The sequence below is a fragment of the Cervus canadensis genome, chromosome 21, assembly GCF_019320065.1.
Source record: "Cervus canadensis isolate Bull #8, Minnesota chromosome 21, ASM1932006v1, whole genome shotgun sequence".
Classification (NCBI taxonomy): domain Eukaryota; kingdom Metazoa; phylum Chordata; class Mammalia; order Artiodactyla; family Cervidae; genus Cervus; species Cervus canadensis.
The window spans coordinates 19,757,071-19,774,680 of record NC_057406.1 but is presented as its reverse complement, the minus strand read 5'-3'; the positions used below and the strand labels follow the sequence as shown (position 1 = coordinate 19,774,680).

The following is a 17,610-nucleotide window of genomic DNA, read 5'->3' as shown; positions in this document are numbered from 1 at the left end:
TACTAGTTGCAATTCCCACACAACAAGTGGTAAGGGGTGAGGGGGTTCTCCACACCCTCTCCAGCATTTATTGCTTGTAAGACTTTTTGGATAGCAAGCCATCCTGACTGGATGATGTAATGCGTAACCTCATTGTGGTTTTGATTTGCATTTTCTCTAATAATGAGTTGATGGTTGAGCCACCTTTTCATGTGTTGTTAGCCATTGTTATGTCTCTTGGAGAATGTCTGTTTCAGTTCTCTGCCACATTTTTTGATTTGGGTCATTTAATTTTTCTGGGAATTGAGCTTCAGGGAGTTGGCTTGTATAATTTTTGGATTAATCCTTTGTCTGTTTCTTCATTTGCATATTATTTTCTCCCAATTGGACGGCTTCTTTTCACCCTACTTTATAGTTTCCTTTGTTAGTGGCAAAGCTTTTAAGTTCATTAGGTCCCATTTGTTTAGTTTTGCTTTTATTTCCAATATTCTGGGAGGTGGGTCATAGAGGATCTTGCTGTGATTTATGTCGGAGAGTGTTTTGCCTATGTTCTCCTCTAGGAGTTTTATAGTTTCTGGTCTTACATTTAGATCTTTAATCCATTTTGAGTTTATTTTTGTGTATGGTGTTAGAAAGTGTTCTAGTTTCATTCTTTTACAAGTGGTTGACCAGTTTTCCCAGCACCACTTGTTAAAGAGGTTTTCTTTTTTCCATTGTATATCCTTGCCTCCTTTGTCAAAGATAAGGTGTCCATAGGTGTGTGGATTTATCTCTGGGCTTTCTATTCTGTTCCATTGATCTATATTTCTGTCTTTGTGCCAGTACCATACTGTCTTGATGACTGTGGCTTGTAGTAGATCTGAAGTCAGGAGGTTGCATTTCCCTCAGTTCCATTCTTTCTTTCTCAAGAATTACTTTGGGCTAATTCGAGGTTTTTTGTATTTCCATACAAATTGTGAAATTCTTTGGTCTAGTTCTGTGAAAAATACCGTTGGTAGCTTGATAGGGATTGCATTGAATCTATAGATTGCTTTAGGTAGAATAGCCATTTTGACAATATTAATTCTTCCAATCCATGAACACGGTATGTTTCTCCATCTGTTTGTGTCCTCTTTGATTTCTTTCATCAGTGTTTTATAGTTTTCTATGCATAGGTCCTTTGTTTCTTTAGGTAGATATACTCCTAAGTATTTTATTCTTTTTGTTGCAGTGGTGAATGGTATTGTTTCCTTTAATTTCTCTTCTTTTTTCATTGTTAGTATATAGGATGCCAAGGGATTTCTGTGTGTAATTTTATATCCTGCAACTTTACTATATCATGATATTCTAGGTAAATTTTCTGGAAGAGTCTTTAGGGTTTTCTATGTAGAGGATCATGTCATCTGCAAACAGCGAGAGTTTCACTTCTTTTCCTATCTGGATTCCTTTTACTTCTTTTTCTGCTCTGATTGCTGTGGCCAAACTTCCAACACTATGTTGAATAGTAGTGGTGAGAGTGGGCACCCTTGTCTTGTTCCTGATTTCAGGGGAAATGCTTTCAATTTTTCACCATTGAGGGTAATGCTTGCTGTGGGGTTGTCATATATAGCTTTTATTATGTTGAGGTATGTTCCTTCTATTCCTGCTTTGGAGAGTTTTAATCATAAATGAGTGTTGAATTTTGTCAACGGCTTTCTCTGCATCTATTGAGATAATCATATGGTTTTTATCTTTCAATTTGTTAATGTGGTGTATTACATTGATTGATTTGCGGATATTGAAGAATCCTTGCATTCCTGGATAAAGCCCACTTGGTCGTGGTGTATGATTTTTTTAATATGTTGTTGGATTCTGTTTGCTAGAATTTTGTTAAGGATTTTTGCATCTATGTTCATCAGTGATATTGGCCTGTAGTTTTCTTTTTTTGTGGCATCTTTGTCAGGTTTTGGAATTAGGGTGATGGTGGCCTCATAGAATGAGTTTGGGAGTTTACCTTCTTCTGCAATTTTCTGGAAGAGTTTGAGTAAGATAGGTGTTAGCTCTTTCCTAAATTTTTGGTTAGAATTCAGCTGTGAAGCCATCTGGTCCTGGGCTTTTTGCTGGGAAGATTTCGATTACCAGTTCTCGGATTTCCTTGCTTGTGATGGGTCTGTTAAACTTTTCTATTTCTTCCTGGTTTCAGTATTTGAAGTTATTTACTTTTCTAAGAATTTGTTCCAATTTCATCCCAAGTTGTCCATTTTATTGGCATAGAGCTGCTGGTAGTGTCTCTTATGATCCTTTGTATTTCAGTTGTTGTCTTTGTTGTGATCTCTCCATTTTTCATTTTCTAATTTTGTTTAATTTCGTTCTTCTCTCTTTTTTCTTAATGAGTTCTTGCTAATGGTTTTGTCAATTTTGTTTATTTTTTTCAAAAAACCAGCTTTTAGCTTTGTTGACTTTTGCTATGGTCTCTAGTTTCTTTTGCATTTATTTCTGCCCTAATTTTTAAGATTTCTTTCCTTCTACTAACCCTGGGGTTCTTCATTTCTTCCTTCTCTAGTTGCTTTAGGTGTAGAGTTAGGTTATTTATTTGACTTTTTTCTTGTTTCTTGAGGTAAGCCTGTATTGCTATGAACCTTCCCCTTAGCACTGCTTTTACAGTGTCCCATAGGTTTGGGTTGTTGTGTTTTCATTTTCATTCGTTTCTATGCATATTTTGATTTTTTTTTGATTTCTTCTATGATTTGTTGGTTATTCAGAAGCGTGTTATTTAGCCTCCATATGTTTGAATTTTTAACAATTTTTTTCCTGTAATTGAGATCTAATCTTACTGCACTGTGGTCAGAAAAGATGACTGGAATGATTTCAATTTTTTTGAATTTTCCAAGACCAGATTTATGGCCCAGGATGTGATCTATTCTGGAGAAGGTTCCGTGTGCACTTGAGAAAAAGGTGAAGTTGATTGTTTTGGGGTGAAATGTCCTATAGATATCAATTAGGTCTAGCTGGTCCATTGTGTCATTTAAGGTTTGTGTTTCCTTGTTAATTTTCTGTTTAGTTGATCTATCCATAGTTGTGAGTGGGGTATTAAAGTCTCCCACTATTATTGTGTTACTATTAATTTCCTCTTTCATACTCGTTAGCGTTTGCCGTACATATTGCGGTGCTCCTATGTTGGGTGCATATATGTATTTATAATTGTTATATCTTCTTCTTTGATTGATCCTTTGATCATTATGTAGTGTCCTTCTTTGTCTCTTTTCACATCCTTTATTTGAAAGTCTATTTTATCTGATATGAGTATTGCGACTCCTGCTTTCTTTTGGTCTCCATTTGCATGAAATATTTTTTCCAGCCCTTCACTTTTAGTCTGTATGTGTCTCTTGTTTTGAGGTGGTTCTCTTGTAGACAGCATATATAGGGGTCTTGTTTTTGTATCCATTCAGCCAATCTTTGTCTTTTCATTGGGGCATTCAACTTATTTACATTTAGGTAATTATTGATAGGTGTGGTCCCATTGCCATTTACTTTGTTGTTTTGGGTTCACGTTTATACAACCTTTCTGCATTTCCTGTCTAGAGAAGATCCTTTAGCATTTGTTGAAGAGCTGGTTTGGTGGTGCTGAATTCTCTCAGCTTTTGCTTATCTGTAAAGCTTTTGAATTCTCCTTCATATCTGAATGAGATCCTTGCTGGATACAGTAATCTAGGTTGTAGGTTATTCTCTTTCATTACTTTCAGTACGTCCTGCCATTCCCTTCTGGCCTGGAGGGTTTCTATTGATAGATCAGCTGTTATCCTTATGGGAATCCCTTTGTGTGTTATTTGTTGTTTCTCCCTTGCTGCTTTTAATATTTGTTCTTTGTGTTTGATCTTTGTTAATTTGATTAATATGTGTCTTGGGGTGTTTCGCCTTGGGTTTATCCTGTTTGGGACTCTCTGGGTTTCTTGGACTTGGGTGGCTATTTCCTTCCCCATTTTAGGGAAGTTTTCAGCTATTATCTCCTCGAGTATTTTCTCATGGCCTTTCTGTTTGTCTTCTTCTTCTGGGACTCCTATGATTCGAATGTTGGGGCGTTTCACATTGTCCCAGAGGTCCCTGAGGTTGTCCTCATTTCTTTTGATCCTTTTTTCTTTTTTCCTCTCTTCTTCATTTATTTCCACCATTTTATCTTCTACCTCACTTATCCTATCTTCTGTCTCCGTTATTCTACTCTTGGTTCCCTCCAGAGTGTTTTTTATCTCATTCATTGCATTATTCATTTTTAATTGACTCTTTTTTATTTCTTCTAGGTGTTTATTAAACATTTCTTGCATCTTTTCAATCTTTGTCTCCAGGGTATTTATCTGTAACTCCATTTTGTTTTCAAGATTTTGGATCATTTTTATTATCATTATTCTAAATTCTTTTTCAGGTAGATTCCCTATCTCCTCCTCTTTTGTTTGACTTGGTGGGCATTTTTCATGTTCCTTTACCTGTTGGGTATTTCTTTGCCTTTTCATCTTGTTTAGATTGCTGTATCTGGAGTGGGCTTTCTGTATTCTGGAGGTCTGTGGTTCCTTTTTATTGTGGAGGATTAACCCAGTGGGTGGGGTTAGACGATTGGCTTGTCAAGATTTCCTGGTTAGGGGAGCTTGCGTCAGTGTTCTGGTGCGTGGAACTTGATTTCTTCTCTTTGGAGAGCAAGGGAGTGCCCAGTAATGAGTTTTGAGATGGGTCTATGTGTTAGGTGTGTCCTTGGGCAGCCTGTATGTTGATGTTCAGGGCTATGTTCCTGCGTTGCTGGAGAATTTGCTTGGTATGTCTTGCTCTAAAACTTATTGGCTCTTGGGTGGTGGTTGGTTTCAGTGTAGGTATGGAGGCTTTTGGACGGTCACTTATTACTTAAAGTTCCATGTAGTCAGGAGTTCTCTGGTGTTCTCAGGTTTTGGGCTTAAGTCTCCTGCCTCTGGATTTCAGTTTTATTCTTCCTGTAGTCTCAGGACTTCTCCAACTATACAGCCCTGATAAGAAAACTTCTAGGTTAATGGCTAAAAGATTCTCCCCCGTTAGGGACACCCAGAGAGGTTCACAGAGTTACATGAAGAAGAGGAGAGGGAGGAGGGAGATAGAGATGAACAGGAGGAGAAAAAGGGGGACTCAAGAGGAGAGAGACAGATCTACGCAGCTGTCTGTTCCCAGAGTGTTCTCCGTAGCCCAGTCACCTAGAAAGATTCACAGAATTGGATTGGGAAGAAAGAAGGGAAAGGAGAAATAGAGGTCTGAGTAAAAACAAGAGTCAAGATTGGGAGAGGATAATCTTCGTTTAAAAATAGGGCTTCTCTTCTTTTTTTTTTTTGTAAGGTTATAGTGTATTGAAAATTGGAATAAGGAGTAGTAGGAGGAAGTACTAAGGTCTTTAAAAGAAATAAGAAGAAAAAGTAAAAAATAGGAAAATAGAAGAAAAAAGGAAAGAAAAAAAAAAAAAAAAAAAAAAAAAAAAAAAAAAAAAAGAAAAAAAAAAATTTTTTTTCCCCCTAATTAAAAAATCGTAAAAGTCTGTGGAAATGAAAGTTAAGGAGTAATGGGGGAGTAATAGGGGATTTTAAAGGAAAATAAAAGAGAAGAAAGAAAAAAGAAAAAAATTTAAAAAATTAAAAAAATTTAAAAAAAAGAGAAAAAAGAAATTATATCTAGGAGTTTCTCTGAAGCTGTTGCGGTCAGTGTGGGTTCGGCTCAGTTTCAGATAGTTCCTCGTTCCAGCTTACGCTTCTCGATATCTACAGGCCCCTCCGGTGTAGTCGGTGTTTCCTAGAGGGATTTTAATCTGTTGCACCAGTCCCTTCTGAAGCGGTTCCCTTTGTTTATTTGGCTTCTGTTTGCCGGTCTCTTCAGAGCCTCATTTCCGCCCTGACACAGGCGGGCGGAGGTGGACTCTTATTCAGGTAGCTAGTTCCGTCGCTCTGCGGGGCAGGGAGGGGCTTGCGCTGTGGGGACAGGCTTGCGCCGCGGGGATGGGCTGGGGCTGCCGGGAGGGGCTGACGCTGCTTTCTCCGTCTGTGCTGCTCAGGCTCCCGGCTGTTCTATATGGAGCGCGCCCCGCGCTGCGCGAGGTTCCAGCCCTCGGGTGTTCCACAAAAGCGCGGAAGGAAAAGCTGCGCCTGCTCTCTGTGCCTTCCCCGTCAGAGCGGTCCAGGCAGCCAGGGGCTTGGTGGGCGCACTCTACCCAGGTGTGGCGCGCCCCCTCCCTTCCGCGGACCCAGACTCAGTTTCCGCTGGCGCCAGTCGGGCGTGCGCGCCTTCCGCCCTCCGCGTCCCCAGCCCCAGTCCCCGCCCGCGCCGGGTGCCTGCGCCCTGTGTCTCGCCGCGACCTTCCCCTCCCCCCTGCCTCCTGCCTCCTGCCTCCGGCGGGGCTGGGCCGGTCCGCAGCCTGCGAGCTCCTCTCTGGACCCTCTCGGTCTCTTTGTTCTGCGAACGGCCGGCAGTGTGTTCGGGCCAGTTAATTTACTCTCTCTCTTTTGGTCTCCCACAGTTCAAGTTGGCAACTCACAGAAGTTCCCTCCGATTGTCCTCAGGGCACTCGGCCCGGACCCTACCCCAAGCAATGCCGCCTAAGAGCTCCCGGGACGGATCTCCGTCCTTAGCTCTTTTGTCTCGCTTTTTATCTTTTATATTTTGTCCTACCTCCTTTCGAAGACAATGGGCTGCTTTTCTGGGCGCCTGATGACCTCAGCTAGCGATCCGAAGTTGTTTTGCGAAGTTTGCTCTGCGTTCAGTTATTCTTTTGATGAATTTGTAGGAGAGAGAGTGGTCTCCCCGTCCTACTCCTCTGCCATCTTGGCTCCTCCCCTCCCCACTCAGCTTTTAAGAATAGATTCTTAAAGGGGATTCATGAAATTGTGAAGGGCCAGTGTAATTCTTCATAGATCTAGATAGAATAAAAGCAGTTGAGTTTTAATAAAAATAAGACTGATGCAGCTTCAGTAAAATGCTAATTTAAATCCAATTATAAACAACCAAATGCTTTTTAAAACCTTGAGCAAAACATTGAATAAAAAAGAAATGACACAGATACAGAGATTCTGTCTAAGGAATTATGTTACATTTTTCTGACTGATATGAATGGCATTATGGCAATTATATTAAAATAATAAAATGCAAAATTTAATTACTTTTATATGATCTATATAATACATATTTTATTAAAATTTTGGATTTGCAAACTAGTTTTTATATACTAAATAATTTTTAAAGGTCACACATTATACATTTCAAAGCCAGAAATAATTCTAGCTCTCACTAACTACTGACTCCAGTGACAGAATTATTAATGTGCACTATCTGACATTTAATTGCTGATACAACTAAAGCTCCCACATTGATTTGACACCTATAGGATTTTTCTGGAAGTTTGTGTCAGTATCGCTCCTCCATAAATGATCGACACTTTTATTTATCATTTTATGATTTCATATCTCAGTCACTATCAATTGCTAATTGCTTTTGTAAAGTAAGTATTTATTGTAAAATCTTTTTAATACAATTTTCTTTTTATTGTTTACTAAGCTTTGGATAGTTTAATATGTCATGTAACATTTTTAACATGCAAAATATTTCTCTAAATTTCTAATGATTTCAAACTTGCAATCAAAAAAATGAAAAAAAATATTTGCTAGCGCTTCATTTTCTTTTAGTAAATGATACCACTAATTAATGTAGTTTAGTGCAGGAAATATTTCATATACCAATACTATTATTCTTTCTTCTTTAGAAGGCTCAATCTTAACTGTTAATAGGTTTTAAAGTTATAATAAAAATTGGTATATTGGTGCATCTGTTTTTTCCAGTATGGCATTTTAATTTAAGCACGGTTACTGTAACAGTTTTAAAATGTTTCTTTGCAACTTAACTGTAAATTGATAAGGATATTATTCTTTATGAGCTTTGTTTTTCACCAATTTATTAATTTCATTGCTCCAATGATGAATAGCATTATTTCAAACTTAGAATATTATTTTTAAAACTTAGTCTATCTTGAAACACTTACTAGCACTCTGTGAAAATGAGAACCAAACATGTACCTTGCTTAACTGCAAAATGAGTGCTATCACTCATCTCACACACCACCCCCTCCAGGCTTCTTGTGATTTTATACACCATTTATTAACTACCTAGGTAGTTTTCGTAGAGCGCCATCCTTGACGTTACACAGCTGCGGGGATGAACAATCAAACGAAAAACTGCTGCTGCTGCTGCTAAGTCGCTTCAGTCTTGTCCGACTCTGTGCGACCCCATAGACGGCAGCCCACCAGGCCCCCGTCCCTGGGATTCTCCAGGCGAGAACACTGGAGTGGGGTGCCATTGCCTTCTCCAATGAAAAGCTACCCAGAACCAAATCTGGCTAAGGAAGCCAGGAAACAGCAAATGAGAGGTAAGAACAAAGTTCCATTTTAGTCACTGAACAGGAGAAAACCTACATGGAAATAAAATTTCAAATTGCTTCTCACTATCCTCAATGGAATGACAGGAGCTACCAGTGCAAGTGTGAGAATTTCAGAGCTCACACACTTTTTACTTATAAGGATCAGAGTTTGAGTTTGAAATACAGTACTCTAATATTGGTGGCTTCCTGATAAGGAATCCACCTGCCAATGAAGAGACGCGGGTTGGATCCCTGGAAAATCCCACGGACAGAGGAGCCTATCTATTCCAGCATTGTTGTAATTTGCAGTCTTTGATCTACAACTTCTGAAGTGCTATCTTTGCTGAAAATGTATATATTCTGAGAGGAGGATTACAATGTTTCATATGGATTAGGGTCCAAGTTGATGTTTATGAATTCTCATGGATGTGGGATCTTTTGTTCTTCTAAAATAATTGTATCTATCGCTCCTTTCTCAGTGTTTCCTTTTCTCTCCCTGCAGATTTACCATCACCTAGAGAGAAGTTTGTTGCTGTGATCCTTGGAATCATCTGTTTTGTCTTGGTGTATACTCTAGTGAGAGTGATAACTTTTATTCCACGTAAGTGTATTTTTGAAATTGTGATTGAACTTTTCACTTTAATGATCATCAGTGCCTCTCAAAAATCATATGATGAAATAAAACTCTTATTTTAATATGTGCATTCAGCCTAAATGTGGAATAGCTGTTCTCAGGTTGTCCAAAGTATAAATAACACAATGATTCTAGAGAATACTATATATATATATGTATATAGGTTTACATGTATATATATGCTTTTCTGATTTCATAACTCAAACACAGGCTTTAGGAAGCTGAAAGACCTTATTGAGAAACACAAATTAATTCTTGAGATTGGCTAAACCAAATACTGTAAGAGGTGGTGGCATTTGTTCCTTTTGGTTTTTGAATTTTTTTTTCCCATCAAATCTTCATTGCTTAATTGATTTTTCTTGGTAAAGTCAGTTTTAGTTTAGATTATTTTAATCTTAAACAATTAAGCAAATTTTAGACTCAGAAACTAAAATCATTATGATTTATTTAGAGCAATACTAACTTTTATAATAATTACTTTTGTAGCTACTCTAATACAGGAACAGAATAACTCCTCTCGGATAACAAGGCTCCAGAAAGGTACATAATGATTTTAAAGCTCTGGCATATATACAGTTGGTATTTTGTCTCTATCTTAGGCTAATGAAAATAAGAATAGATTATAAGATAAAACATAAATTGTAGAATGGAGCAACATATATTTATAAGTAATGATTATAGGAGAATGCTTCTGTCTGTGCCACAATATGATCACCATATGCATGGTTGAAAATCGGTTCTAATTTTCTTCTGCTATAATATGATAAAAAACAAATAAATTTGGTATTCTAAAACAGAGGTTTCATTTCTTGGTCCTCAGGACGTGTAAAGAGCGGGTATTTCTGTGTGTGTTTGCTTTATATGGAGACATAAATTGGCTAATGAGAGACTGACCCTTTCTGTGAATGTATGTGTTGGTTTGTTTAATATGTACCAGCCTTGAGGGTGCATAGATATGTTGTATAAACATGTATATACATAGATATGTTTGTATCTATGCATATATATAGTTTCTTTTATTGTATAAAATTCGATATTTTTTGGCTAGTAATTCACAATCTTTCTTCAGAATGCCATTGTGGTCATTGTCCAAAAGACTGGTTTACATATTCCAACAACTGCTATCATATTACTTTTGAAGAAAAAACATGGAATAAGAGTTTGACAGCCTGTGCTTCTAGGAACTCTACTCTGCTTTATTTAGATAATGAAGAGGAACTGGTAAGATATCAAATGTTTCCAATACTTTGTTAAAGGCTTGATTCAGTCAATATTATATTTGTTAGAATTCACTTGTGTTTTTGTTTGTATTTGCAGTTTGTTTAAGGCCTATTATTTCATAAACAATGGAATACAAATTTGATATTTTACAATACAATACAATTTACAATTTATAATACAATACAATACAATACAATTTCACAAATACAAATTTGTGATATTTTATTTATATTTTTATCCTACTAATGCACACTTAATTATTTCCACTTGCTTTTCACTGAAAACCATGCTTCTCCAAGTGCTATTATATTCTAAGTTAAACTGTGCTATTTAATTTTACCATATATCAAGGAAAGTATACATATCACAAATTTTTATATCGATCACAAAATAAGTAGAACCGTGTAATTACACATCAGATCATGGATTAGAAGCTTTCACTTTCCAGCAGCCTATTCTCTGTAATTTCTCATCATCCTGTGTCCTCCTTATTTACCCACTGTCATGACTTTTGATGTTATAGAATCTCTTTGCATGTTTTGCTTTTCATGTACATAGACTCAAACTATATGCATTCTTGTTCAGTCTCTGCACCCTCCATATACTAGTTTTGCAATTCATCCATATTCTTGCATTTATGTGGAATTTGTTAATTTCCATTGCTCATTATGTAAATAAAACATTTAAAGTCCACTCTATCCAATGTCTCTGAGTGGAGATGGAGTCTTATGCCCTCAAGGAAAAGAGGCTTCCTGGGTTCAGCATTTTTAGTCATGGATCCTCTTTGCTGGCCCCACCTCCATCTTGGCCTCCCTACTCTAGTTCTCTTTGTGGAGGCAGAAGAACCTCCTCTAACTTCTCCTTGTTAGCAGGTGTCCTGATGGACACTTTGTAAGGCTCGCATGGTATTGTCGACAGGATTCCCCTCAACACACAGGAAGAATGGAATGCCTTATCTGTGCCCCCTCCTACAGCTTGGCTGGGTAAGTCATTTAGAAGGTCTAGGTCATTTTCTTCTTTTGGGGAAGTTATAAGATGCCCCTAATTGTGGTTCCCTAACCTCACGTTGTTCTCCCATCCTGGAGAAGTGATGAGAGATTACAGAAGTCAAGCTGCTGTTAAGTCTCCAACCACATCACCCTTCCCTTTCCACCTTTCAGAGTTCTCCGTTCTTGTGTCTTTCATTAGTTCCTGTGTTTACAGTTGTACTTAGCATGGAGGAGCAGAGAGAAATGAGTCTCTGACACTCTATCTTATCTGCTGGATTCTAGCAATACAGAAGAAGATTGATTTGGGGTTTATTTAGGCAAGGAATGGTGTGGGTCCCAGAAAATCAATCTTTGTCTTTCGTGTCATTTATTTTCTCAATTTCAATCCCTTAATTTCCTTCTAAAGCTGAAACTCTGAGAAACATAGTAGCAAAATCCAGTGGTATAATCACAGTATCTGGAAAAACGAATGTCACAGAATCTGAAAACATTTAAAACCTTGCTATGTTCAATTTGACAACATGGGTAGCAACTAAACTGCATGAATCAGACTTTTCCTTATTAACATAAGAAAAGCAATGAAACTGATAAACATAAATGTTTGAGTTTATTTTTAATCAAAAGTACAGACATTGGTTAATGTTTGACAAATATTAAAACTTTCCCACCTTTGTATTTTTAGAGTTAGATTAGATTCTAACACTCATCTTGTGCAGAAAACTCAGGATCCTATGAAAGAGCACACTGTTTGCATTTTAAGAATTAATAAATTCTTTCATAATGATTAAATGAAAATACTTTTGTGTAGAAATTTCTGAAGTCCCTATCAGTTATATCATAGATTGCAGTCTTTCGTGAAGGCCATGGTCATCCGTGGATGTGGCAAAATGGCTCAACTTGCAAACTACAGTAAGTTTTTAAAAACAATACTATATAGAGGAAGTGAAGTCGCTCAGGCGTGTTCAACTCTTTGCAACCCCATGGACTGTAGCCTACCAGGCTCCTCCATCTGTGGGATTCTCTAGGCAAGAATTCTGGAGTGGGTTGCCTTTTCCTTCTCCAGGAGATCTGCCCAATCCAGGGATTGAACCCTTGTCTCCCTCATTGCAGGCAGACACTTTACCATCTGAGCCAGAGGACAATATTAAAAATAAATATTTTAAGAATATTATTAAAACATTTGGTTGAATTACACAATGATGAAGGAAGATGTTGAAGGTTAATAAAATGTTGATAGAAATATAAAAAAATGGGCTACTCAGTAGCCCATTTTGCTAATAACAAACTCTTATTTCAATTATATTAAAACACCATTACCTACTTTCAAAATATCTTTCTATTACAGTTATACAGAAATGCTATAACTTCATGAGCTGTCCTTGTATGTCATAACAGAATTATGCAATACTTTCCATTACAGGATATCAGACGTATCACCTGAGAAAAGAAACTGTGCAGTGCTATCTTCGGGGATGATAATATCAGATGACTGTGAATTCCCAAATATGTATACTTGCAAGCACAAGCTTGAGAATTAAAAAGTAAGTTTGGCTGCTGTTGGGTAGCTTCATCTCTATGAAATGGAAATAATAGTATGATTGCATAAACTTCAAAATGCATTATATTCTTTTTTCTAAAAGTGGGAGTTTTTTCAAAAATATGCACACCAGAAAGTACAGATATCATTCCTTTGGTGTCTGGCTTTTTTTGCTCAACTATATATTTACAGCAATCAAACTTTCTAAGGGATCACATGGTACATCATTTACATGAAATATCAAAAATAAGAAAAATAAGAAAAGAGAGACCAGAAACAGATTAGTGATGACCAAGAGCAGTGGGGAGGTGGGGATAGGAAATTATTGCTAACAGAACAGTAATGAATACTTTCTAGATTTTGATAGTGGTGATCATTGCAAATTAAAAATGTATCTAAAATAACTGTTTATACACTTTAAATGGATGGATTTTAGGCTGTGTAAGTTACACCTCAATAAAGCTGTTTTAAAAAAACTGCTTGGAACTGCATTTAATCTTTAAAATAAATTGCATAGAGAGTCATCTTTGCAATATTGACTCTTCCAATCAGTACTATGCTTTATCTTTCCAATAATTCAGGTTTTCTCTTTCTTTCTATTTTTTAAAATTTATTTATTTTTGGCCATGCCAGGTTACATGTGGGTGGAATCTTAGTTTCCCAACCAAGAATCCAACCTGCACCCCCCATACTGGGAAGCACAGTCCCAACCATTGAACTGCCAAGGAAATCCACTTATCACGTTTTACATTTTTCAATATTGAAATCTTAGAGAAATATGGGTATTTCATAGCCATGCTTTTGTAAATGTCATCTTTGTTTTTTAAATTTTTAATAATTTTTGCTCTGAAGCAGAAATAAACAAAATAAAACTCAGAGGTTTACAGGTGTATCTTATGTTCAATGACTTCCCTGATATTATATATTAATTCTATTGTTTCAAACATATATTCCTCTAGATTTTTAAAATAAAAAGACCTATTGCAACTATAAATAGTCACATTTTATTTCTTCTCTCCAGGTGCAATGGCGTGTTGTTGTTGGTTTTTTTATGACTTATTTTTACATGGCAGGCTTTTACTTTCAATGTTGAATAGAATTTACAGTAAAGGTCCTATATGAATCATTCCTATATTATGGGAATATATTTGAATACTTTATCTTCAAGTATGAGGTTTAAGGATTTTTTTATCACACTTTTTTCTACGAAAGCACTTCCATATTATTCATATTTTTCTCATAGAGTTTGTAAACACTCAGTAGTGTTACATTTTTATTTTTTCTTCCATAGAATGAGAAATATTTTTAAAAATAATGTTTCTGTATGGCAAAAACTACCACAATATTGCAAAGTAATTAACCTCCAATTAAAATAAACAAATTAATTAAAAATAATGTTTATGAAGTTTTCTTTCAAATATTCCTGTTTCCTTCAAATATTAACCAGTCAAGAATTCCTGAAATGAAACCACAGTGATCATTCTGTATTTCCTTCTCTTAAAAATCACTGCACGTATCATATTTAGATTAAAATATTTTCTTCATTTTCACAGAGACAGGACAGAGTTCCTTAACATTATGTAAGCTGACAAGTTTTGTTATCAAGGCTCTATTGGGAAGCATTCCTTTTTTCATCTTACCTGGAGACTTTGTGAAAGACCTGGTAAATTTTTAAATGTTATTATTCACTAAGGAGCCTCTTGACAAAAGTGAAAGAGAAGAGTGAACAAGTTGGCTTAAAACTCAACATTCAGAAACTAAGATCATGGCATCTGGTCCCATCACTTCATGGCAAATTGATGGGAAACAGTGGAAACAGTGACAAATGTCATTTTTTCGGGGCTCCAAAATCACTGCAGATGGTGACTGTGGCCATGCAATTAAAAGACAATTGCTCCTTGGAAGAAACGTTATGACCAACCAAATAGCGCATTAAAAAGCAGAAAAATTACTTTGCCAGTGAAGGTCTCCCCAGTCAAAGCTATGGGTTTTCCAGAAGTCATGTATGGATGTGAGAGTTGGACTATAAAGAAAGCTGAGTGCCAAAGAATTGATGCTTTTGAACTGTGGTGTTGGAGAAAACTCTTGAGAGTCCCTTGGACAACAAGGAGATTCAACCAGTCCATCCTAAAGGAGATCAGTACTGAATATTCATTGGAAAGACAGATGTTGAAGCTGAAACACCAATACTTTGGACATCTGATGCAAAGAACTGACACATATGAAAAGAGCCTGATGCTGGAAAGATTGAAGGCAGGAGAAAAAGGGGCCAACAGAGGATGAGATGGTTGAATGTCATCACTGACTCAAAGGACATGAGTTTGAGTAAACACTGGGAGGTGGTGATGGACAGAGAGGCCTGGTGGGCTACACTCCATGGAGTCGCAAGGAGTCATACATGACTGAGCGACGGAGCTGAACTGAATTGATTCACTACTGTTTCCATTATAGCTTCTAGAACCCTTTTTGTAGGAAGTTTATACAATGAACTCCATATCTTTAACACATGTTAAGTTTATTCAGGTTCCTAGTTATACTGCATTTGGAGATTTGCATTTTCTGGCATTCTCTATTTCATATAGATAGTAAAATATATATTCATAGTATGGCTTTATTATCTACTTAACATCTGTAAAAACCATAACATTGTTGTCATATTTAGTAGAAAGCTGAGCACTGAAAAATTGATACTTTTGAACTGTGGTGTTGGAGAAGACTCTTGAGAATCCCTTGGACTGCAAGGTGATCCAGCTGGTTCATCCTAGAGGAGATCAGTCCTGGGTGTTCATTGGAAGGACTGATGCTGAAGCTGAAACTCCAATACTTTGGCCACCTCATGCAAAGAGCTGACTCATTGGAAAAGACCCTGATCCTGGGAGGGCTGGGGGCAGGAGGAAAAGGGGACGACAGAGGATGAGATGACTGGATGGCATCACCGACTCGATGGACATGAGTTTGAGTAGACTCTGGGAGTTTGTGATGGACAGGGAGGCATGGCGTGCTGCGATTTATGGGGTAGCAAAGAGTCGGACACGACTGAGTGACTGAACTGAACTGAAACCACTTTTTAATTTTTAGTTTCTTGTGGCACCACCTCAAATCTATTCTTTCTTATTTTTTGTTTGTGATGTATGCATTTAGGGCAATCAATATTTCACAAGACAGATTTTTCTATTGCATTTTCCTTTTAAATCATATAAAAACAGAATTTTCACTGTGGATTTTTCTTGGGTTTGTATGTTATTTAGAAATGTGTAACTTAAAACCAGTTAAAAGTTTTCACATTTTTGCTTATTGCCTTCTAGCTTAAACTGTAGAGAATTTCTATGAATATGAAAGCAATTTATATCTCTACTATATGTGATATACTATATAGATTATATCTGATGTGAGTGAGGAAGATATCTTAAATTTTTATTTCTTTATAACTAATAAAAATTAAATTTTAATGCTTACATTTCAAGTGTCCATTTGCCAAACTTGACTGAAGGCTACTATAGTAACACTACAGTTCTATATATTTCATATTAATATAATCAGGATTATGAAAATATAGTGAATTTTTGGAAAATTTAAGTGTAGTTAAAAATATGAGTATTTCTATATGAGTATATAAATGTGTGTGTTCATCTATGTGTTGGTTAATTGTCTAGTTTAAAAATGTTTATAGCCTTACTGGTATATCTGCTTGCCAGATAAGCAATGAGAGGTAATTGTTTAAATCTCCAATTATGATTGTTTAACCTACATACTTTTCTCAAATCTTTGTTGAACTTTTAGTATTAAGTACATGCAGGGTTTTTTTTGTAATTGCTAATGGTTTGGATGCTCAGTATTTAGTTATGAAACATGCTTCATCTTTTCTAACATAGTTCTTGCCTTGTGTTGTGACAGTATATTAACTTTCTCAGTTTTATCATCTTGTGTTGCATGATACCATTTTTCATCTTTTTAAATTTCCTCTTTATTTGTTCATTTAAAAAAGTCTCACCAAGACAGCAGTTATTAAAGTAACTTTTCTATATATATAGCTGCATTAAACAACATGTTTTAAATTATACATGTTTTTAGAATTTAGTTCAGTTCAGTCACTCAGTCGTGTCCGACTCTTTGTGATCCAATGAACTGCAGCACACCAGGCCTCCCTGTTCATCATTAATTCCCGGAGTCCATCCAAACCCATGTCGATTGAGTCGTAATGCCATCCAGCCATCTCATCCTCTGTCGTCCCCTTCTTCTACTGCCCTCAATCTTTCCCAGAATCAGTGTTTTTTCAAATGAGTCAGTTCTTCACATCAGGTGGCCAAAATATTGGAGTTTCGGCTACAAGATCAGTCCTTCCAAAGAACGTCCAGGATTGATCTCCTTTAGATTGGACTGACTGGTTGGATCTCCTTGCAGTTCAAGGGACTCTCAAGAGTCTTCTTCAACATCACAGTTCAAAAGCATCAGTTATTTGGCACTCAACTTTCTTTATAGTCCAACTCTCACATCCATACATGACCACTGGAAAAAACCATAACCTTGACTAGATGGACCTTTGTTGGCAAAGTAATGTCTCTGTTTTTTAATATGCTGTCTAGCTTGGTCATAACTTTCCTTCCAAGGAGTAAGCGTCTTTCAAGTTCATGGCTGCAGTCACCATCTGCAGTGATTTTGGAGCCCAGAAAAATAAAGTCAGCCACTGTTTCCACTGTTTCTCCATCTATTTGCCATGAAGTGATGGGACCCAATGCCATGATCTTAGTTTTCTGAATGTTGAGCTTTAAGCCAACTTTTTCACTCTCTTCTTTCACTTTCATCAAGAGACTCTTTAGTTCTTCTTCACTTTCTGTCATAAGTGTGGTGTCATCTGCATATCTGAGGTTATTGATATTTGTCCTGGCAA

The 17,610-nt window shown here is 36.7% G+C and overlaps 1 protein-coding gene across 4 annotated transcripts in view; it reads left to right on the top strand.

Moving 5' to 3' along the window:
- LOC122423927 (NKG2-A/NKG2-B type II integral membrane protein-like) overlaps nt 1-14,441 on the top strand; it is a 28,715-nt gene extending 14,274 nt beyond the window's left edge. Inside the window, exons 3-8 of one of the 4 annotated variants that reach the window (XR_006264246.1) lie at nt 9,462-9,515; nt 10,045-10,196; nt 11,115-11,179; nt 11,994-12,094; nt 12,606-12,726; nt 14,276-14,441. Coding sequence is in view for 1 of the 4 variants with exons in the window: in XM_043441462.1 (XP_043297397.1) it covers nt 9,462-9,515; nt 10,045-10,196; nt 11,115-11,179; nt 12,606-12,723 (389 nt within the window). In the remaining 3 variants the exon portion in view is untranslated. Of the gene's footprint in view, nt 1-8,094; nt 8,281-9,461; nt 9,516-10,044; nt 10,197-11,114; nt 11,180-11,993; nt 12,095-12,605; nt 13,217-14,275 lie in introns of those variants that run through there. The other 3 variants (XM_043441462.1, XR_006264245.1, XM_043441460.1) reach the window with 3 other exon arrangements.
- Nucleotides 14,442-17,610: the final 3,169 nt, after the last annotated feature.